This window comes from Garra rufa, chromosome 7 (genome assembly GCF_049309525.1).
Source record: "Garra rufa chromosome 7, GarRuf1.0, whole genome shotgun sequence".
In the NCBI taxonomy this organism is placed as follows: domain Eukaryota; kingdom Metazoa; phylum Chordata; class Actinopteri; order Cypriniformes; family Cyprinidae; genus Garra; species Garra rufa.
In genome coordinates, this window is record NC_133367.1 from 2869986 (window position 1) to 2894402 (window position 24417).

Below are 24417 nucleotides of genomic sequence, written 5' to 3' on the forward strand. Positions count from 1 at the left end.
AAAACCCTTTTGTACATTTTCTGGAATAACTACCTATATAAAAAAAACTATATCGTGACAGATATCGTTATAATTTTGGTCATACCGCCCAGCCCTATTGAGAACTTTGAAAAAGCACTGGTAGCTTATTTACAAGAAGATTTATGACGAGCAGGAATGAAACTACAAATTGATAAGTCACGTGAGTACTCGCGTTATTTTGGACTGGAGTTAGTGCAGACAGTTGCCAATTGCAAGGATGTCAGACGATGAAGCTACTGAGTTTTATGAAGTAGTAGTTTAGTTTCCTTCCTGCTCGACACTCGACTTATCGTGACTAAATTCAAGATGGCGGCGAACGGTAAATTTCATGTAGGTACCGTCTGTATAAATCTTCTCGGAAATAAACTACACTGCAAAAAATGCTTTTCTTACTTAGATTTTTTTTTTGTCTTGTTTCCAGCCAAAATATCTAAATTCTTGAACCAGGAAGGATTTTCTAGACCAGTAAAAATTTGTGTCTTGTTTTTAGTAAAAAGTCAAAATTAGGTGAGTTTTTGCTTAAAACAAGCAAAATAATCTGCCAATGGGGTAAGAAAAAAAATCTAGTTGTCCGCTTGAAATAAGTTTTTTTTTTTTTCTTACCCCATTGGCAGATTATTTTGCTTTTAAGCAAAAACTCACTTAATTTTGACTTGTTTTCACTAAAAACAAGAGAATAAATTTTACTTGTTTAGAAAATCCTTCCTGATTCAAGATTTATTTATTTTTTTAGATATTTTGCCTGAAAACAAGACAAAAAATATAAGTAAGAAAAGCCTTTTTTGCAGTGTACCGGAGCTTTTTCAAAGTTCTCAATGCCTCGTTTTAAATGTCAGGGCCCTTGGAAGTCTACCAATGAAGTGTGGAGCTACTTTGTGCCTCGTAAATGGCGTAAAACAGTGATTTATTTACATGGCTAGTAGAATGGTTCGTAAAACCATTCTTATGGAAGAACAAATATGTAAAATGTGTTAAACTCCATTATATGACGTTGCCGCCTTCAGTTAGTGAGACAAATTTGCGTTCTTACTCAAACCAATGCGCAAATCAAGTAAATAAAAGTCGATTCCACTCTAAATGCAAGTGGACAACATTTGAGGTTGACTTGAGAAAGCCAACTTACTGAAATTATATTTAAAGTTATTTTTCTTCTGATACTAAAGTTTTCAACTCTAACTCTTGCTAGAGCTTTAACTCTATGAACTCCAAACTCAGACAGACAGAACAAGTCTAAAGGGTTTTAGGCTGTCATTAAGCAACTACAATCATGCTAGTAGCTTGCTAATGTTAAAAGCGTACTGGTAACTAGTTAATCATGCTAGAACCATGCTTGTAACTTGCTAATCATGTTAAAACATGCTAAAAACCTGCTATTTTTAAAACAGTCGAGCTTTAAGCTTTCAAACTACTTTAAACTGCAATCTGTTTCAGATTGAAAATAGTCACTTTTAAAACTTTTATATCTTTTAAATCTTAAATTTAAAAAAAAAAAAAAAAAAAAAAACTTTCTGGTCAGACTTTTATATGTAATTTTATTTATTTATTTTAAATGCTGAAAACTCACTTTTTTACCAGAAAATGTTTTCGAATTTTGATCATATGTGACCCTGGACCACAAAACCAGTCTTAAGTCGCTGGGGTATATTTGTAGCAATAGCCAAAAATACATTGCATGGGTCAAAATGATTGATTTTTCTTTTATGCCAAAAATCAAGAAATTAAGTAAAGATCATGTTCCATGAAGATTTTTTTGTAAAATTCCTACTATAAATATATCAAAATGTAATTTTTGATTAGTAATATGCGTTAAGAACTTAATTTGGACAACTTTAAAGGTGATTTTCTCAGTATTTAGATTTTTTTGCACCCTTAGATTCCAGATTTTCAAATAGATGTATCTCGGCCAAATATTGTCCTATCCTAACAAACCATACATCAATAGAAGGCTTAATTAGTGAGCTTTCATATGATGTATACATCTCAGTTTTGTAAAATTTAACCTTATGACTGGTTTTGTGGTCCAGGGTCACATGTTAAATGTCTCTTTGTTTGATTTTAATTTGTTGGATTTCTGTAACTATATTTGCAAAAAGGATGTCTGTATTTCCACTGCTACTGTGCTTCGACTCTAAACGTCTTCATTCTCTCTGCAGGTATTGTCCTGAATGCCGTAACGATGCCAGCGAGGTGGTTCTGGCCGGAGAGAAGCTGAAGGAAAGCAAGAAGAAGGCCAAGATGGCGTCTGCGAGCTCATCTAGTCAGAGAGACTGGGGGAAGGTGTGTTTCAGATGGACAAAAAGCACAAATCCGTTTGTGGGATTGGTTCACACGATGTTTATGAGTCTGGTGTTTTGTTTGTCAGGGTATGGCGTGTGTGGGCCGCACCAAACAGTGCACCATCGTTCCCTCCAACCATCACGGCCCTGTTCCTGGAGTCCCAGTGGGAACACTCTGGAAATTTAGAGTGCAGGTGGGAATATATACTATCAGTTTTTTTTTTTTTTATAGGTTAATGAGGCCTGCCTGTGATAATGGAAACCCTAGAAAGTTTTTATTATTATTAATTGAATTTTTTTTATATATATATATATATAGCGTCCTTGCCTTTTTATTTGTAAAATAATTTGAGAATTATTTATTTGTAGTTTTTTTTTTTTTTTTTTTTTGTAGTTTTAAATTATGTAAAACTAAGTTTATTTTTATAGGCCTTCTATAAACACAAACCCTAGAAAGTGTTTTATTATTTTATATATATATATATATATTTATATATATATATATTTATTATTTTTATTTTAAGATATAGTGTGCTTTTTATTTGTAAAAATAATTTGAGAATTATTTATTTGTAGTTTTTTAGTAGTTTTAAGTTATGTAAAACTAATTAAAAAAACAGTTTATTTTTATAGGCCTTCTATAAACACAAACCCTAGATAGTGTTTTATTATTTTATATTTATTATAATTTTTTTTTTAAGATATAGTGTGCTTTTTATTTGTAAAAATAATTTGAGAATTATTTATTTGTAGTTTTTTTTTTTTTTGTAGTTTTAAATTATGTAAAACTAAGTTTATTTTTATAGGCCTTCTATAAACACAAACCCTAGAAAGTGTTTTATTATTTTATATATATATATATATATTTATATATATATATATATTTATTATTTTTATTTTAAGATATAGTGTGCTTTTTATTTGTAAAAATAATTTGAGAATTATTTATTTGTAGTTTTTTTTTTTTTGTAGTTTTAAATTATGTAAAACCAAAAAAACTAAGTTTATTTTTATAGGCCTTCTATAAACACCAACCCTAGAAAGTGTTTTATTATTTTATATATATTTATTATTATTATTATTTTTAAGATATAGTGTGCTTTTTATTTGTAAAAATAATTTGAGAATTATTTATTTGTAGTTTAGTAGTTTTAAATTATGTAAAACTAATAAAAAAACTAAGTTTATTTTTATAGGCCTTCTATAAACACAAACCCTAGATAGTGTTTTATTATTTTATATTTATTATAATTTTTTTTTTTTAAGATATAGTGTGCTTTTATTTGTAAAAATAATTTGAGAATTATTTATTTGTAGTTTTTTTTTTGTAGTTTTAAATTATGTAAAACCAAAAAAACTAAGTTTATTTTTATAGGCCTTCTATAAACACAAACCCTAGAAAGTGTTTTATTATTTTATATTTATTATTATTTTTTTTTTAAGATATAGTGTGCTTTTTATTTGTAAAAATAATTTGAGAATTATTTATTTGTAGTTTTTTAGTAGTTTTAAGTTATGTAAAACTAATTAAAAAAAGTTTATTTTTATAGGCCTTCTATAAACACAAACCCTAGATAGTGTTTTATTATTTTATATTTATTATAATTTTTTTTTAAGATATAGTGTGCTTTTATTTGTAAAAATAATTTGAGAATTATTTATTTGTAGTTTTTTTTTTGTAGTTTTAAATTATGTAAAACCAAAAAAACTAAGTTTATTTTTATAGGCCTTCTATAAACACAAACCCTAGAAAGTGTTTTATTATTTTATATATATATATATATATTTATATATATATATATTTATTATTTTTATTTTAAGATATAGTGTGCTTTTTATTTGTAAAAATAATTTGAGAATTATTTATTTGTAGTTTTTTAGTAGTTTTAAGTTATGTAAAACTAATTAAAAAAACAGTTTATTTTTATAGGCCTTCTATAAACACAAACCCTAGATAGTGTTTTATTATTTTATATTTATTATAATTTTTTTTTTAAGATATAGTGTGCTTTTTATTTGTAAAAATAATTTGAGAATTATTTATTTGTAGTTTTTTTTTTTTTTGTAGTTTTAAATTATGTAAAACTAAGTTTATTTTTATAGGCCTTCTATAAACACAAACCCTAGAAAGTGTTTTATTATTTTATATATATATATATATATTTATATATATATATATATTTATTATTTTTATTTTAAGATATAGTGTGCTTTTTATTTGTAAAAATAATTTGAGAATTATTTATTTGTAGTTTTTTTTTTTTTGTAGTTTTAAATTATGTAAAACCAAAAAAACTAAGTTTATTTTTATAGGCCTTCTATAAACACCAACCCTAGAAAGTGTTTTATTATTTTATATATATTTATTATTATTATTATTTTTAAGATATAGTGTGCTTTTTATTTGTAAAAATAATTTGAGAATTATTTATTTGTAGTTTAGTAGTTTTAAATTATGTAAAACTAATAAAAAAACTAAGTTTATTTTTATAGGCCTTCTATAAACACAAACCCTAGATAGTGTTTTATTATTTTATATTTATTATAATTTTTTTTTTTTAAGATATAGTGTGCTTTTATTTGTAAAAATAATTTGAGAATTATTTATTTGTAGTTTTTTTTTTGTAGTTTTAAATTATGTAAAACCAAAAAAACTAAGTTTATTTTTATAGGCCTTCTATAAACACAAACCCTAGAAAGTGTTTTATTATTTTATATTTATTATTATTTTTTTTTTAAGATATAGTGTGCTTTTTATTTGTAAAAATAATTTGAGAATTATTTATTTGTAGTTTTTTAGTAGTTTTAAGTTATGTAAAACTAATTAAAAAAAGTTTATTTTTATAGGCCTTCTATAAACACAAACCCTAGATAGTGTTTTATTATTTTATATTTATTATAATTTTTTTTAAGATATAGTGTGCTTTTATTTGTAAAAATAATTTGAGAATTATTTATTTGTAGTTTTTTTTTTTGTAGTTTTAAATTATGTAAAACCAAAAAAACTAAGTTTATTTTTATAGGCCTTCTATAAACACAAACCCTAGAAAGTGTTTTATTATTTTATATATATATATATATATATTTTTTTTTTTAAGATAGTGTGCTTTTTATTTGTAAAAATAATTTGAGAATTATTTATTTGTAGTTTTTTAGTAGTTTTAAATTATGTAAAACTAATAAAAAAACTAAGTTTTTTTATAGGCCTTCTATAAACACAAACCCTAGATAGTGTTTTATTATTTTATATATATTTATTATTATTATTATTATATTTTTTAAGATATAGTGTGCTTTTTATTTGTAAAAATAATTTGAGAATTATTTATTTGTAGTTTAGTAGTTTTAAATTATGTAAAACTAATAAAAAAAACTAAGTTTATTTTTATAGGCCTTCTATAAACACAAACCCTAGAAAGTGTTTTATTATTTTATATATAATTATTATTATTATTTTTTTAAGATAGTGTGCTTTTTATTTGTAAAAATAATTTGAGAATTATTTATTTGTAGTTTTTTAGTAGTTTTAAATTATGTAAAACTAATAAAAAAACTAAGTTTATTTTTATAGGCCTTCTATAAACACAAACCCTAGAAAGTGTTTTATTATTTTATATATATTTATTATTATTATTATATTTTTTAAGATATAGTGTGCTTTTTATTTGTAAAAATAATTTGAGAATTATTTATTTGTAGTTTAGTAGTTTTAAATTATGTAAAACTAATAAAAAAACTAAGTTTATTTTTATAGGCCTTCTATAAACACAAACCCTAGAAAGTGTTTTATTATTTTATATATATTTATTATTATTATTATATTTTTTAAGATATAGTGTGCTTTTTATTTGTAAAAATAATTTGAGAATTATTTATTTGTAGTTTAGTAGTTTTAAATTATGTAAAACTAATAAAAAAAACTAAGTTTATTTTTATAGGCCTTCTATAAACACAAACCCTAGAAAGTGTTTTATTATTTTATATATAATTATTATTATTATTTTAAGATAGTGTGCTTTTTATTTGTAAAAATAATTTGAGAATTATTTATTTGTAGTTTTTTAGTAGTTTTAAATTATGTAAAACTAATAAAAAAACTAAGTTTATTTTTATAGGCCTTCTATAAACACAAACCCTAGAAAGTGTTTTATTATTTTATATATATTTATTATTATTATATTTTTTTTAAGATATAGTGTGCTTTTTATTTGTAAAAATAATTTGAGAATTATTTATTTGTAGTTTTTTGTAGTTTTAAATTATGTAAAACTAATAAAAAAAACGAAGTTTATTTTTATAGGCCTTCTATAAACAAACCCTAGAAAGTGTTTTATTATTTTATATATATTTATTATTATTATTATTATTATTTTAAGTGTGCTTTTTATTTGTAAAAATAATTTGAGAATTATTTATTTACTTTTGTGTATTTTTTTTTTTTTTATCGTTTTAAAAATATGGAAAACTGGTAAAAAAACAAGTTATTTTTATAGGCCTTCTATAAACACAAACCCTAGAAAGTGTTTTATTATTATTGAAATGTATACATTTCTTTTAATGTTTCCTTTAATCAAGTAAAACTAGTGAAGGAAAAAAAAAATATATAGCTAGTAAAAAATACTAGTTTATATTTTGTAGGCCTTCTATAAACATGGAAACTCTAGAAAGTATTAGTTTCTTTTTTTTTTTTTTTGTATTTTTAAAATGTATTTATGGTTTCCATAAATACATCAGTTGTTTAATAGAGTAAAACTAGTAAATAATACTATTTTATTTTTTATAGGCCTTCTTGTTAGTTTTATACATTTTAATCAATTTACCATTATTTAACTAGTACTTTTTTTTTTTTTTTTTTTTTTTCCCACTTATGAACTCACTTATGAATAGTTTCCATTCATTGATTTAATTGTTGGGGGGAAAAAAACAGTAAATGCCATTTTAATTTATTTTTTTTGTCCTCTCTTAAATTTCCACAAATGGCATTAACTTTTATATATTTTTATTATACAGTTTAAGTTTTTAGTTTATAAAGCTGTTTAAAAATTATATAGTGTTTGTAACACAATGCTGTAAAATTAATTGTATAATAAACAACCTATTTACAATTTACTAAACTGTTTTTATCATCGTTTTATCATGTTTTCATTTAAAATTAATTTAAATGTTTTAAATGGACTTTGAAGCTTGATTTTATTTATTTTTATTTTTTTTGGTAATTTACGTATATTTGCATTTAAATTTTCTTATTTAAAACGATTTTTATTTTTGTTTTTATTTTTTATTATAGGCCTTTTTACAATTTACTAAACTGTTTTTATCATGTTTTCATTTAAAATTAATTTAAATGTACTTTGAAGCTTGATTTTTTTTTTTTTTGGTAATTTACGTGTATTTGCATTCATTTAAATTTTCTTATTTAAAACAATGTTTTTTTTTTTTTGTGTATAGATAGATAGATAGATAGATAGATAGATAGATAGATAGATAGATAGATAGATAGATAGATAGAGATATATAGATATATAGAGATATAGATATAGTCCAGTAGTAGTAGAGTGTTTTTTTTTTTTTTTTTTTTTTTTTTTTTTTTTTTCCTCTCCCCATTGTCATGACTTTTTGAACACAAATGTGATGTGTTTGTGACTGTCAGGTGAGTGAATCAGGTGTCCACAGGCCTCACGTGGCCGGCATTCACGGCAGAAGTAACGACGGCGCTTACTCCCTGGTTCTGGCCGGAGGCTACGAAGACGATGTGGTACGTCTGTGACGCTCTCCCCTCAAACCTTCCTTCCAGAAGTGGTCCCCTTCCTTTCCTAACCTGCAACTCTGTCTCTATTCAGGACGACGGTAATGAGTTCACCTACACGGGCTCCGGGGGTCGAGATCTCTCAGGAAACAAAAGGACGGCCGAACAGTCCTGCGATCAGAAGCTCACCAACATGAACAGGTCAGAGAACCATCCTATGAAACATCACATCAAACGTGGACACAAAGTTCTCGTGTTTTTATTGTCAATTTGTGATTTGTAGGGCTCTCGCTCTGAACTGTAACGCGGCGGTAAACGACAAGGAAGGCGCTGAGGCCAAAGACTGGAAAGCTGGAAAACCCGTGAGAGTGGTGCGCAGCTCCAAAGGACGCAAACACAGCAAGTACTCTCCTGAAGACGGCAACCGCTACGACGGCATTTACAAGGTGTGTTCATACATTTTTTTTTTTCCCTGTGCATGCATGTGATAGACCTTGAAGTTCTAACATAAATGCATATATTTTTTTTTTTCTGTTGATTTTTAGTTTAGGTTTTTATATGCATTTGATATTTACTTTGTTATAGTTATTTTTGACCTAATACTTTAAACAAAACAAAATAAAACCAAAAACAAACAAATTATATTTTTTTTCTTTTAAAAATTGATTATACTTGTTTTAAATGTTAATTTTTTTAATTTATACTTATATAAAATTTTAATTGGATGCATTTTAGTTGTGCTTTATTCTCATTTAATTTCATACTTTCATATTATACTTTTTAATTGTTTTTGAAAGATTATATTGTAGTTATATTTAAAATTTAGTTCCCTCCATTTCAATTACTTTTGTAAAAATGTATTTAGTTTTTGCAAATACACTTTTATTTGTAGTTTAAGTACATTAATTATGCTTTCAATTTATTTTTTCAATTAGGTTATTTTTAGTTTTAGTTTTTATATGCATTTGACATTAATTTTAAGTGTTATAGGTATTTTTGACTTAATACTTTAGTCATAATTTGTAAATGTTTTTACTTTTGTTTTAAATGTTAATTAAAATTTATATATTTTAAACAATTACTTTCAATTATACTTAAAATTATGTATTTTAGTTATACTTTTATCCTTATTTTAAGTATACTTTTAAGTATTAATTTAATTTTTATAATTTATATTTTAATTTATATATTCGTTTTTTTAAATGCTTTTTACTACTTTTATGTATTTATAGTTTTATGCATTTTTTTTTTTTTTTTTTTTTTTTTTTTTTTTTTTTTATTAATGTTTTTGAAAAATTATAGTTTAGTTATTTATACAAGTTGTTCTAATCCATTTCAGGGTTTTTGTAAAAAATTAAAAATAAAATAAAAATTGTAAATAACCCAAATACAACCCTGGGAATGAATGAATGGATAAATAAAAATAATTAATAAAATGTTTTTTTTTTTTTTTTTTTAATTTACAGTAAATAAAATACAATTAATAAACAGATAAAAAAACAATAAACATATAAAAATAAACAATTTAAAATAAATAAAATACAGGCCTGAGAATTAAAAAAAAAAAAAAAAAGAATAAATAAACATTTTAATTCATTCATTTCCAGGCCTGTATTTCATTTATTGTAGATTAAATTAAATTATTAAAAAAAAAAATTATTCATTATTTTTTATTTATCCATTCAGTCATTCCCAGGGTTGTATTTGGGTTATTTAGATTTTTATTTTAGTTTTTAACCTCCTTTTGCACTGTTGTATGTATTGAGTAACTAATCTGTTTTCATTAGGTGGTAAAATACTGGCCAGAAAAGGGTAAATCCGGCTTCCTGGTTTGGAGATACTTGCTAAAACGAAACGACGACGAACCAGCACCATGGACCCGCGACGGAAAAGAGCGCATTAAGAAACTAGGCCTCACAATGCAGGTAACACCCAACAAATGTCACACTCTTAGCCTCAAAATAGCCATTACTTCTTGATTGGCTTGCTAATCCTCATTCTCCCATGGTTTTCAGTATCCCGAAGGGTATCTGGAAGCCGTTGCTGCGAAAGAAAAGGAAAAAGAGAACAAAAATGACGAAGAAGTTGACGAAACGCCCACTAAAGGCAAGAGGAAGAGAAAATCCCAGACCGGTAAGTAAAAACATCTCGATTTAATATTAATGTTGACTAAACCTAAAAGGTCTGTCAGTTTAAATCTCGCGTTTCTCAATGCTAGTGGAGGAGAAGAGCTCTCCGGCCAAAAGCACGCCTAAGAAGATGAAGGTGGAGGCGTACAAACTGAACAAAGAGCAGAAGGCCTTGATCAAGGACGACGAGCTCAACAAGAAGCTGTGGGACGAAGCCATGGACTCTCTGAACCTCGGACCTGTACGTAGAGATCTTGTGCGCTTTGGTTTGTAATGAAGGTGCTCTGAGGCTGAATGTGGGTTTGATGTGTTTTTGTCGCACTTCAGCGCTTCATCAACAAAGTGGAGGAAGTTTTCCTGTGCATCTGCTGCCAAGAAGTCGTCTATCAGCCCATTACTACAGAATGCCAACACAACGTCTGCAGGGTAACACAAACCAGAAACGCACTTGTTATAGAAGACTTTAGAGTGCCCTATAGGAAGTTATTCAATTTTCATGTGTTTGCGAGTGATGGATCGTCAATCTCTATTTTTGCACTTTTCCAATATATGCATTTTGTTTATTTTTTTTAGTTTTTATTTTGGTTTTGTTTTTTGCTTTTATTTTTAAAATAAATATACTTTTAGTTTTGTATTTTGCTTTTATTTAAATGTATTTTTTTTGTCTTGATTATAGTTTTGCTTTTATTAAATTATATTTGTTTTTTGTTTTAATAATTGCACTTTTCATTTCACTTATTCCATGTATTTTGCTTATTTATATTTATTAATTTTAGTAGTTTTTATTTAGCTGTGTTTTTTTACTTTTTTTGATATATTAGTAAAACATTTTTATTTTAATTTTACTTTTTTTATACTTTTTTGTTATTTTGATTACACTTTAGTAAAATTATACTTTATATATTTAACTTTTTTTATTACATTATGTAGTTTGCATAGTTAAAATTTATATATTTTTAAAATGTGGTTTTTTTTTTTCCAAATATGCATTTTGTATTCATTTTTCAGATAATTATACTTCCAATTATGTTGCTTATTTTTATTTAAATTAAATTAAATTAACTTTACTTGAATTTGATTCATTTGTTTATGCTTTTAATAGAATTATATTTAATGTATTTAGCTTTTCTTCTCTTTGTGCTTTAGTAAAAGTATATTTAAATGCATAGTTTTTCAATTAAATTTAATGTATTTTATATATACTTTTTTTTATTTAACTTTATGTGCATTATAACATTTTGTAAAAATTGTGAAAATTGACTTGATATACTTCTAATTTCTTCTGTAATAAGCAAAATAAGTGACAGTTTTATTTGTATTTTAATTATACCTAATTTATTTCAGTTAATTTTATATATCCATTCTGTATTATACCTTTTTACACACTTTTTATATGTTAGGTTTTTTTATTTGGTTTTTTAGCTGCAAAATTGTCTGATTTTAGGGTTTGTCAACACTTGAAGGTTTCACTTCATTACACATGAATAAGACAAACACGCTTTTCTTCTCTTGGTAGGAATGCCTTCAGCGATCTTTCAAAGCCGAGGTCTACACCTGTCCGGCTTGCCGACACGATTTGGGCAAGAACTACCAAATGACGGTGAACAAACCCCTCCAAGCCATCCTCACCCAGCTCTTCCCCGGATACAGCAGCGGCCGATGTTGACGCTGATGCAGAATTTCACCAACGAAACATGAATTTCTTTGTTTTAATATATTTAACAAATACATCAGGAACCAACTCCGCCTCGATTGAACACCTCTACTTGATTTGGCCCTGTTTTGTGATCTCTTGCATCTTATCTGTACGTCATAGTCATTTCTTCCGAATTGCGGTCTTCGTATTTTTAGCTATAGCCGCTTCAAGTGACGTATCGTTGTCTCCTTGTACCCTACACCAGCACAATGAACCACAGCTATGCACAGTTTTCATTTTTCACTGCATTTTGTCATTGCGTTGCTTTCTACAAAAAAGCTGGATTGCTTCATAATTGCGTTTGACTTTTTTACTGTACCATTGTTAGCGCTAACTAAATTTAATTAACTCTAATATCCCATCAAATGTAATGTTACGATTTCGTACAAATGATATTTAGAGTGGTTGCATTTATGGCGCTGTAGCCGTAGCGTTTTTACCATTTTTAACGTAAACTAAATTCAAATGAACTATCTATGCACTATTACGATGTTTGTTAATTTTCACAAGCGGTAATTTGCCATTGCGATAATTTGTCCGAAAACGCTGCCTTCAGAATGCAATTCAAACAAATCCGTTGTGTTATGATCAGTTGTACCACCGTTAATGCTAACTAAATGTAGACGAACTAGCTATGCTCTTATGTTTGTGGCTCTAATATTCCATTTTTTTTATGACGTTAATTAGCCTTTGTACGAATGTTAAGATCATTAAGTGGCATAGCCGTATCGTTAGCATTTACTAAATGTTAAGTTTACGACGTTAATTTGTGAGCAGTAATTTGACATTATGATGATTTGTACGAAAGCATTGCCTCTAGAATCCTGTTAAAACCATCCAGTTGTGTTGGGATTAGTGTTTAACGTTTTACTGTCCCATCACTAGCTTTAGCTGAATTTAAACGAACTAGCTATGCGCTATTACGATGTTTGCAACGTTAATATCCCAACGAGTTTTTCCGCCATATTACGTTAAATCTTCGTACGAATGCTAACGTGCTGTAGTTGAAATGTTTTTAGTGTACCATCGTTAGCGTTAACTAAATTTAAACGAACTAGCTATGCGCTATTACGATGTTTGCGACGCTAATATTCCGACACCTCTTTCGTCATTTATGACGTTACCAAGCCTTCGTACGAATGTTAAGATCTGGGTGTGCCATAGCAGTAACAGTTTTACTGTACCATTGTTAGTGTTAGCTTAGCGCTACGAGTTACGATGGCAATTTTTACGCGAGCAGTAATTTGACATTACGATGATTTGTACGAAAGCACTGGTTTTAGAATCCTGTTAAAACCAGCCAATTGTGTTGGGATTAGTGTTTAACGTTTTACTGTCCCATCACTAGCGTTATCAAATTTAAAAACTAGCTATGCACTATTACGATGTTTGTGGTGCTAAAAATTCCAACAGGTTTTTCCGTCATATGACATTAAGCCTTCGTACGAATGCTAACATCCTTGAGTTTAAGGTTCTGTAGCTGTAATGTTTTCACTGTACCATCATTAGCGCTAATTAAGTTTAAACAAATTAGTTATGCGCTATTACGATGTTTGCGACGTTAATATCCCAACAAGTTTTTCTGTCATATTACGTTAAGCCTTCGTACGAATGCTAACATCCATGAGTTTAAGGTGCTGTAGCTGTAATGTTTTCACTGTACCATCATTAGCTCTAAGTTTAAACAAACTAGTTATGCGTTATTACGATGTTTGCGTCGCTAACATCCCAACAGGTTTTTCCGTCATATGACGTTAAGTCTTCGTAAGAATGCTTACATCCATGAGTTTAAGGTGCTGGAGCAGTAATGTTTTTAGTGTACCATCGATAGTGCTAACTAAATTTAAACAAACTAGCTATGCGCTATTACGATGTTTGCGGTGCTAAAAATTCCAACAGGTGTTTCCGTCATATGACGTTAAGTCTTCATACGAATGCTAACATGACTATAAGGTGCTGTACCTGTAATGTTTACATTGTACCATCATTAGCGCTAACTAAATTTAAACAAACTATCTATGCGTTATTACGATGTTGCAACTTTTTTGTCATTTATGACGTTACCAAGCCTTCGTACGAATGTTAAGATCTGGGAGTGCCAAAGCAGTAACAGTTTTACTGTACCATCATTAGCGTTAGCTAGACGTTAAGGTTACAATGTAAATTTTTTCGTGAATAGTAATTTGACATTACGAATATTTGTACGAAAGCACTGGCTGTAGAATCCTGTAAAACCATCCAGTTGTGTTATGATTAGCTAAATTTTGATAAAATAGCTATGCGCTATTACAATGTTTGTAGCGCTAATATCGCAACAGGTTTTTCCGTCAATTATGGCGTAGCTATGTTTTTACTGTACCATTGTTAGCTAAATCTAAATTAACTAGCTATGCACTATTACGATGCTAGTGGCGCTAATATCACAACAGGTTTTTCCGTAATCTGACGATAAGCCTTCGTACAAATGTTAACATCCAAGTGTTTAAGGTGCTGTAGCTGTAATGGTTTTTACTGTACAATTGTTGGCGCTAACTAAATTTAAACAAATTAGCTATGAACTATTACGATGTTAGCGGCGCTAATATCCTAACAGGTTTTTCCGTCATATGGTGTTAAGCCTTCGTACAAATGTTAACATCCAAGAGTTTAAGGTGCTGTAGCTGTAATTTTACTGTATTATCGTTAGTGCTAGCTAAATTTAAATGAATTGGCTATGCACTAGTAAGATGTTTGCAATGTTAATATCGCAACAGGGTTTTTCCGTCTTTTATGACGTTAAGCTTTCGTACAAATGTTAACGAGTTTAAGGTGCTGTAGTTCTGTTTTTACTGTACCATTGTTGGTGCTAACTAAATTTAAACAAATTAGCTATGAACTATTACGATGTTAGCGGCGCTAATATCCTAACAGGTTTTTCCGTCATATGATGTTAAGCTTTCGTACAAATGTTAACGAGTTTAAGGTGCTGTAGTTCTGTTTTTACTGTACCATTGTTAGCGCTAACTAAACTTAAACGAACTTGCTTTACAATCTTATTTTTTTTTGCCAGTGGTTTTTCGCCATTTATGATCTTGACAAGCCTTCGTACAAATGCTATTGAGGTCCGTGAGTTTAAGGTGCCGTAGCTTTACTAGCGCGCACGAGCGTTTATTTACGTTTTTGCTTTGTGAAATATTTTATTGTACTGCCGTTATTGATAACTAACTAAATTGAATCTTAAAATCAATTCATTTTTTAACCTAATAGTAATTTACGTAAGAACTCTACGTTCGTTGAACTTATCCTTTCTTTCCTCGTCCATTTCGATAAGTGGTTAAATTTTAATATGCTCTGAAGTGAATTGATATTATCCCTCTCTTTTTCATTTCGTTTATTTGCTTTGCTGTTTAACTGCTGTATGTGCTTTAGAAATGGAGTGTCATTTTTCCACTAACTCCTGCCGCTATGCAAACAGCGGTCACGCGCGTAAAACCGATCGGCGATCTGCATTTCAGGTGCTGTTTTGAGTCGATCCCGAATCTGTTTAAGCGCTCCTGGTCTGCCTTGATTTATCAAAGGTTTTCAAGAGAAACCCTCGAGCCGTTTTCCGCACAAACCTTGACAGTCACTCATTCAGGAAGTATTTAATTGTATCGTCTTTTTCGCCCGTTGACGTCTTTTGCTTGTTTGTAAGAGTTCTAGAATTCGCTACACAAAATGCCTAAGGCTGCAGATAATTACTTTTTTGTTTTATTATTTGTTTTCCTTAGTTATACCTCAACTATTTCTAATATTTGCCTAGACTGGAGCTGTATATTCTGAAATTTGAAATTGTATATTTTTAGCACTTGTGTTTAGCCATTTTATGTAGTGGTTGGTGCATAGCTATTTTCTTGCACTGGGATAAGTGCTATATTTTTCAATAAACTGTATTGAACTTTTATATAAAATAAAACCCTGTGTTTGGCTCTCTTATTTTGCAATGAAAATCCAAATGATTTTATTTGAATGTGCTAGAATTCTGATTAACTGCTATTGACCTTGTGAATAAATTGTGCATCCATCTGTAGAATTCTGTCTTTAAACTTCTGTAGCTTTTAAAGAGTAATTAGCTCTTAACCTTTTTCAACCAGGTAATTGATGGAGAAATATGATTTTTAACACTTATGACTGTTATAGCGCCACCTATGGTCGAGTGTACGGAAAAGTTGTATGCATGCTTAAAATCACGTTTCATATGCTCACCTAGTTTTATGAAGTTGAGTTTTCATTTAGGATTTATAGGCTTTGGGGTGTAATTGGCCACGTCCTTTTAAAAGTGACCCTGTGGAAGCTTACAAAAGTGTTTTTTTTGGTAATTATGGATCTAGAGAGTCCAGAGAATTGTACTGCAGAATTGTACCAAGGACTAGTTTTCAAAAGTAGCTTTTTTTTTTTTTTAAATGATCTTGAATGTTTCATGAACAATTTGATTGACAGCAAGATCTATCATATTATATGAACATCTAGTGTTTGTGTGAATATCTAAACAATTTAAGGTCATTTAGAATTGAAATATTGTTTTTGATAGCGCCACCTATGGTCCAATCTCCATGAAACTTTGCATGCTTGTTAATAGTCATCTGTCACGTTTCAAAGTTTTGAGGTTTCGTTTAGGTTTTATAGGCTTTTGGCTATATTTGGCCATGTCCCTGTTTTTTAATGACAAATTTTAATGACAATTCAACTTTTTTTTTTAAATTATCAATTAGAGAGTCCAGAGATTTGTGCTGCAGTGGTTTGATCGAAAAACCTGGGACTAGCAAAGTAGGTTTTCGACATAATAGTAACTATTTGATTGACAGCAAAGTTGCTCAGCAGGAGATCTATCAAATGCTATGCATATTGTGGCCAATTTCTTTCAAAATTTTTACAGACCTTTAGGGTCATGGGTCGAACATGCCCACTGAGTTTCGTTCTGATCGACCTTTGTTCACCTTATTTAATAGGTGCTTAAACTACTTTGGTCAAATAGGCGGCCATGTTTTTTCAGATACATGAATGTCCTCATAGACACTTGTGCCAGTTTGGAGACAATTTTCAAATTGATTGGACCAACGGTTGTGTAGTTATAACCATTTTTCAGTTTTTCAGTTTCAGCTCTTATAACCCCACCAAGTGGCAGAGCTGCGCAATTTTATTTGGCCAAACATTGAGCTCTTAACGTGTGTGTACTAAGTTTGGTGAAGATATCTCATTCCTTTCATAAATTATTGCCATTTTAGTAAAAGCCTCAAAGTATAACTTTGTAATCCTGAAGGCCTTTTGGTGAAACAAATACATATTTTCCACGACATAGATGTTTTTGTTTCCAAATTTCATCCTGATTTTAAAAAGGAGAAGTGGGGATGATAAGAGTTTATATGGTGTTATTTGTGTCTGAACATATTTCCACGTCGTTTGAATTGAAGGGTTTCTCCTATTCATAACGTATTGTGCGGAAAACATGCGTAACGGTCTAGGAGCTATACTGCCCTTCAAAGGCAAAGTGCAGTAACTGCGCCAACACTGAAACTGACAAAAATGCCTTTAAAGTTTTTACACCAGCTACTCAAACATGTTGACACTCTCGTTTCTCTGAAACGGGACAAAATTGAACCAGGAGACTTTGCCACAAGACCAAACAGTTGTCACAAAGTCCATTATAAGCCTTTTGACCAAATGTGCAGTTACTGCGCTTTGCCTTTGGAGGGCAGTATAGCCAAAAATGGCCTTTTTTTACGCTGTAGCGCCCCCTTTGGCCAATTGGGGTGAAATTTGTCAACTTCTCCTCAAAATGAGCTCTTAAGTTACCATTTGGCCAAATTTCAAGTCTCTAGGCCCTACGGTTTGGTCTGCACGATCAGTTTTAGGGCTGAATAATAATAATAATCAAAATTAAAATCTTAACAATTACAATAGGGTTAATTTAAAGCCTCAAAGTATAACTTCATAATCCTGAAGGCCTTTTGGTGAAACAAATACATATTTTCCACGACATAGATGTTTTTCTTTCCAAATTTCATCCTGATTTTAAAAAGGAGAAGTGGGGATGATAAGAGTTTATATGGTGTTATTTGTGTCTGAACATATTTCCACGTCGTTTAAATTGAAGGGTTTCTCCTATTCATAACGTATTGTGCGGAAAACATGCGTAATGGTCTAGGAGCTATACTGCCCTTCAAAGGCAAACTGCAGTAACTACACCAACACTGAAACTGAGAAAAAATGCCTTTAAAGTTTTTACACCAGCTACTCAAACATGTTGACACTCTCGTTTCTCTGAAACGGGACAAAATTGAACCAGGAGACTTTGCCACAAGACCAAACAGTTGTCACAAAGTCCATTATAAGCCTTTTGACCATATGTGCAGTTACTGCGCTTTGCCTTTGGAGGGCAGTATAGCCAAAAATGTCATTTTTTTACGCTGTAGCGCCCCCTTTGGCCAATTGGGGTGAAATTTGTCAACTTCTCCTCAAAATGAGCTCTTAAGTTACCATTTGGCCAAATTTCAAGTCTCTAGGCCTTACAGTTTGGTCTGCACGATCAGTTTTAGGGCTGAATAATAATAATAATCAAAATTAAAATCTTAACAATTACAATAGGGTTAATTGTATAACTTCATAATCCTGAAGGCCTTTTGGTGAAACAAATACATCTTTTACACCACATAGATGTTTTTCTTTTCAAACTTCGTCCTGATTTTAAAAAAGAGAAGTGGGGATGATAAGATCAGATGTTGTTCATATGGTGTTATTTGTGTCTGAACATATTTCCACCTCGTTTAAATGGAAGGGTTTCTCCTATTTATAACGTATTGTGCGGAAAACATGCGGAAAACACGACGAATCTGGTATACAAGCGGTGTATTATTTCATATTCCATCAAACAGACGTACACTGGAGTATGTCATACCGGAAGACACACTATTATTACGTGAAATACGTGATTTCCGTGATAGTAGAATGCACAAACAGAAGGCGAAAGGTCGGATGAGCCGTCAATCGAGCGCGCCAGCCAATGGGAGACCACGCTTTGACACAATCCAGCCAATCACGGCACACGTCGCGCTGCAGTGGGCGGAGACGCGGCCCAGCGCTGCTGTAACACTACCGAGCCTTTGGAATCGAGAAAACGATCAGAATCGAGGAGAAAACAGCGAATAAAGAGGAGAAAACGACCCAGAGCAGGAGGTAACGCGATATATACTTTTTATATACCCCTTTCGGATCGAGTCCGCCAACATCGGCCGAGTTTTTATTGTTATTTGCGATGTTTCAGAGCAGCTGTGTTGATATGCTTGTCAAATCAGCAGGATAAACGCTGCCAGTGAGAAATATAAGCACGCTGAAGCGTTTGTCTCTCAATACAGACGTGCATTTGACACCTGAGTCACAATATGTGAGATATATGTGTTGCTTTAATGCTTTCGCGTCTGATTTTTCATGCATTTCGCTTTGGTAGCCATGATGCATTTTGCTTTAGGCTGCACATATACACAAAGGCCATTTAAACCTTCATCTCTCATGCTGTTTGAACTTGAGCTGAGCTGAACAACAGCTATTTGACATGCATTTTGCATCGATTGGTTATTTCTTTCTTTCTTTCAGGCGTGGATGGTCTTTATGGTTAAGCATCAAGCATATTTTCAGTATTTAATAAACTACATGAATCGAAAGTTAACTGATTTTAAGCTATAAAGACGTGTTTGAGATGAATTGTGCGTGCAGTTTTTGATTATTTATCCCATGCATGCGTGATATTTAAGGTAACAGAGAGATTTTAGTAATATCTAATTCAATTAAATATGAGGGATGGATTTTGCATGTGGTTATTGATTATTTTTCAAAGGCGTAGTTCACCAAATAATGAATATTAGCTGAAAATGTACTCTCCGTAAGCCATTCGAGATGATTTGTAGAAGAGTTTGTTTCTAAATCAGATTTTAAAAAATGTAGCATTGTATCACTTGCTCACCAATGGAAGTGAATGGGTGCCGTCAGAATGAGAGTCCAAACAGCTGATAAAAACATCATAATAATCCACAAGAAATTCGATTGATATTATAAAGCCAAAAAACTGCGTTTATAAAAAACAAATCCATCATTAAGATGTTTTAAATTAAATCCAGAGTCCATAATTCATAATAATGCTTCCTCCAGTGAAAAACCAGACGAGAACAGTCCAAAAACAGCTCTAAACAAATATGTGGGTTGATTTTGATGTTAGAGACAACAGGGAAATTTACTTTCACTGGAGGAAGCATTATTATAAATTCTAGACTCGTATTTTAGTTAAAATGTCTTAATGATGGATTTGTTTCTTAAAAACACGCAGCTTTTGTCTTCTCAAGATGTTAGCTTATGGACTGGAGTGGTGTGGATTATTGTGATGTTTTTATCAGCTGTTTGGACTCTCATTCTGACGGCACCCATTCACTGCAAAGGATCTGTTGGCGAACAAGTTGGTTTGTGCGTGAACTAGGCTGAATCACCCTCAGGCCATCCAAGATGTAGATAAGTTTGTTTCTTCATCAGATTTAGAGAAATATAGCATTAAATCACTTGTTCACCAATGGATGTGAATGGGTGCCGTCAGAATGAGAGTCCAATGGATGTATTTTCATCCAGTTATTGATTGTTTATTCCATCCATGAGTAATATTTAAGGTAACACAGATACTTTAGTAATATCTCATCAAATAAAATATGTGCGATGCATTTTGCATGTTGTTATTGATTTTTTTCCAAAGGCGTAGTTCACCCAAAAATTAATATTAGTTGAAAATGTTATCATTCTAAAGCCATCCGAGATGTAGATGAGTTTGTTTCTTCATCAGAATTAGAGAAATGTAGCGTTGAATCACTTGCTCACCAATGGAAGTGAATGGGTGCCGTCAGAATGAGAGTCCAAACAGCTGATAAAAACATCATAATAATCCACAAGAAATTCGATTAATATTGTAAAGCCAAAAACTGTATTTATAAAAAACTAATTTATCATTAAGATAAAAAGAAAAAAAAAATTCTGTCCATAATTCATAATAACGCTTCCTCCAGTGAATTATAGACTCATATATAAGTTAAAAGCATTTTAATGATAGATTTTTTTCTTGCAAACACAGCTTTTGGCTTCAAAATGTTAATTGAATTACTTGTGGATTATTGTAATGTTTTTATCAGCTGTTTGAACTCTCATTCTGACGGCACCCATTCACTGCAGAGGATCTGTTGGTGAGCAATTTGGTATGTACATGAGCTGGGAGGAATTTTAATCCAGTTATTGATTATTTATTCCATCCATGTGTAATATTTAATGTAACACAGAGACTTTAGTAGTATCTAATCAGAAAAAATATAAGCGACGCATTTTGTATGTTATTGATTTTTTTTTCCCAAAGGCTTAGTTCATCTAAAAATGAATATTAGTGGGAAATTGAATCATTCTCAAGCCATCCAAGATGTAGGTGAGTTTGTTTCTTCATCAGATTTAGAAAAATGTAGCATTGAATCACTTGCTCACCAATGGAAGTGAATGGGTGCCGTCAGAATGAGAGTCCAAACAGCTGATAAAAACATCATAATAATCCACAAGAAATTTGATTAATATTATACAGCCAAAAACTGTTTATAAAAAACTAATTTATCATTAAGATAAAAATTAAAAAAAAATTCTGTCCATAATTCATAATAACGCTTCCTCCAGTGAATTATAGACTCATAAGTTAAAAGCATTTTAATGATAGATTTTTTTTTCTTGCAAACACAGCTTTTGGCTTCAAAATGTTAATTGAATTACTTGTGGATTATTGTAATGTTTTTATCAGCTGTTTGAACTCTCATTCTGACGGCACCCATTCACTGCAGAGGATCTGTTGGTGAGCAATTTGGTATGTACATGAGCTGGGAGGAATTTTGAATCACTTGCTCACCAATGGAAGTGAATGGGTGCCGTCAGAATGAGAGTCCAAACAGATGATAAAAACATCACAGTAATCCACAAGCAATCCGATTAATCTTGTGCAGCCAAAAACTGCATTTGTAAGAAACAAATCTATCATTAAGATGTTTCAAACAAAACATTTTCATCCATAATTCATTATAGCGCTTTATGGACTTAAAAGCATCTTAATGATAGATTTGTTTCTTACAAACAAGCAGCTTTTGTCTTCTCAGGATGTTAACTGATGGATTGGAGTGGTGTGGATTATTGAGATGTTTTTTTTTATCAGCTGTTTGCACTCTTATTCTGACGGCACCCATTTGCTGCAGAGGATCTGTTGATGAGGAAGTTGGTTTGTACATGAACTAGGATGAATCACCCTCAGGCCATCCAAGATATAGACGAGTTTGTTTCTTCATCAGATTTAGAGAAATGTAACATTGAATCACTTGCTCACCAATGGATGTGAATGGGTGCCGTCAGAATGAGAGTCCAAACAGCTGATAAAAACATCACAATAATCCATAAGCTGATTATTGTGATGTTTTTATCAGCTGTTTGGACTCTCATTCTGACGGCACCCATTCACTACAAAGGTTTTTTTTGGTGAGCAAGTGACGAAATGCATGTCTGCTGGGTTTGTATGTGAACTAGGACAACTTTTCATGTGGTTCTTGATTATTTAGTTCATGCATGCATAATTATTATATTATTATTTTATATATTATTATTTATAAATATGCATTTAGTTTAGCTAGTTGTAATAAGTCTGTGTTTTTGACATTTCCATGCCATTTAAATCTTAATGCCTGGAGCAACTCGCCACTAAAATCTACTTGTGCATAAGAAAATGTCATGCAAAGCATCATGGTTGCCAGACTACTATTACTACTGTGTATTTCAGATATTTTATTTTGATTTAATTGAGTTAGCTATTGCATTATTTGATCATTGACTGCAAAAATGTGTTTATATCCCTCTTTAAATTTGTAATATTCATTCAGGATAGCATCTTTGTTTCAAAATGTGCTTTGAAGAATATTTCTATTGCTAGAAAATCTGTATTATTGATGTGGACGGTCTGGTTTCTTATGCTGGATCGTGCAAAGATCCGCTTATTTGATCGGTTTTTAAGGTTGTACAGTGTTTTCATCATTCTTGTGGTTGTTGGGCTCATGGTTGGTGTGTTTCTGATGAAAGCGTGTGCAACGCAACAGGTCAGATGAGGATTTCGGTGTGGTGACAGTAATAATACCTGTGGGATTTTTTGCTTTTGGCTCTTTGGTAATTGGCTTGTTTAGAACAGGTTCTTTTTCAAGGCTTTTATTTTGTAATTTGTTAAATTATTTTCCTTTATTTTTTTTCAAATACATTTCTTTTTGCTTTTAACAGCAATTTTCTGCTCTTTAATAGTTTGTATTCATGCAATTTTTAATTAACTTGAAAATAAAAATACATTTGTCACATTGCAGAGCCTTTCCAATGAACTATTGGAGATATAAAAACGATCAAAATTTGTGAAGTGGTCGCTATTTACAGCAACTGAAATATAAACGTTTCCATGTACGTTTATATAAATTGTAACCTAAAATATTGATGTTCAACTACTAAATTGAAGAAAGAAGTTTGTAGATTTATTTTATTGATAGATATGTTTATAGTTTTCAGCTTTTCAGTTAATTTTAGGACTCTTTATACCTGGTTTTGAATGTTATTATTTGAATATAATCATGAATTAGGGCTGTTTTTGCTATTTTTGTATAACTTTCCTATATACGTTCATAGAAATTGAAACTTAAAATACTGTTTTGACGAAATTGAAGAAAAAAAACTACATTGAATTCATTTTTTGTTTTCAACTTTTTAGTTAATCTCAGACTTATTTTTTTTTAAGTTTTTGTACTTTTGTCTTTAAATATTTGAAATAAATCCTTTTTTTTTAGACAAGCATATAAAATAACTTGAAAAATTGTCAGACAATTAAACTTAAAAGTAAAGTTATGTGTCAACTAGCATCTATCATTTAACTAAATAAATGTTGTTTTTGTACCTTAGTTTAAAATGACTAATTAGAACAGTTTTTCTCTAAGTCGTTTTACATTTTTTAATGGTTTTATTTTAATTTGAAAAATAAGAATTGGGTTGTTTTTGTTAACCCTTAAACAAGTTGAATAACCTGAAATATTGATGAAAATAAAGTTTTTCATCGATTAATTACTATTAAATTGATGGAAAAGGTTACTTTAACTCTTAGATTAGTTTTATACTTAAGTCATATAAATACTACATTTGTTTTATTGTATTTTTTTGCATTTGGGAACTGAAATAAAAACAATTTTTCATATACATTAAATTGAAACCTAAAATATTGATGTTAGAAAATAAATATTTTACAGTAAAGTTATTTGTAAACTACCAATTATCATTTATGATGAGTGGATTTAACAAAATAAAGGTCAGTTTCAAGTTAATAATTAGATTTTTGAAGAGTTTTTCTCTGAATGGTTCTAATTTGAAAAATATGAATTGGGTCGTTTTTGTTAAAAAGCAGGTTTATTGATTCAGGATTAATTGAATTTTTTTTTTTTTTTTGTATTTTCTGTTTTAAGG

At 30.0% G+C, this 24417-nt stretch overlaps 2 protein-coding genes across 2 annotated transcripts in view; both read left to right on the forward strand.

Annotated features, from left to right (window-relative positions):
- Positions 1-15802, forward strand: part of uhrf1 (ubiquitin-like with PHD and ring finger domains 1) — a 29015-nt gene extending 13213 nt beyond the window's left edge. Inside the window, exons 7-16 of the mRNA XM_073844002.1 lie at positions 2175-2298; positions 2384-2491; positions 7948-8052; positions 8138-8244; positions 8327-8489; positions 9831-9968; positions 10059-10176; positions 10262-10413; positions 10500-10598; positions 11689-15802. Coding sequence (XP_073700103.1) covers positions 2175-2298; positions 2384-2491; positions 7948-8052; positions 8138-8244; positions 8327-8489; positions 9831-9968; positions 10059-10176; positions 10262-10413; positions 10500-10598; positions 11689-11838 — 1264 coding nt within the window. The 3' untranslated portion in view covers positions 11839-15802. The remainder of the gene's footprint in view (positions 1-2174; positions 2299-2383; positions 2492-7947; positions 8053-8137; positions 8245-8326; positions 8490-9830; positions 9969-10058; positions 10177-10261; positions 10414-10499; positions 10599-11688) is intronic.
- A 3144-nt stretch (positions 15803-18946) lies between these two features.
- LOC141338951 (lysine-specific demethylase 4D-like) overlaps positions 18947-24417 on the forward strand; it is an 86810-nt gene continuing 81339 nt past the window's right edge. The window contains exon 1 of the mRNA XM_073844563.1: positions 18947-19059. The gene's annotated coding sequence lies outside the window, so the exon portion shown is untranslated. The remainder of the gene's footprint in view (positions 19060-24417) is intronic.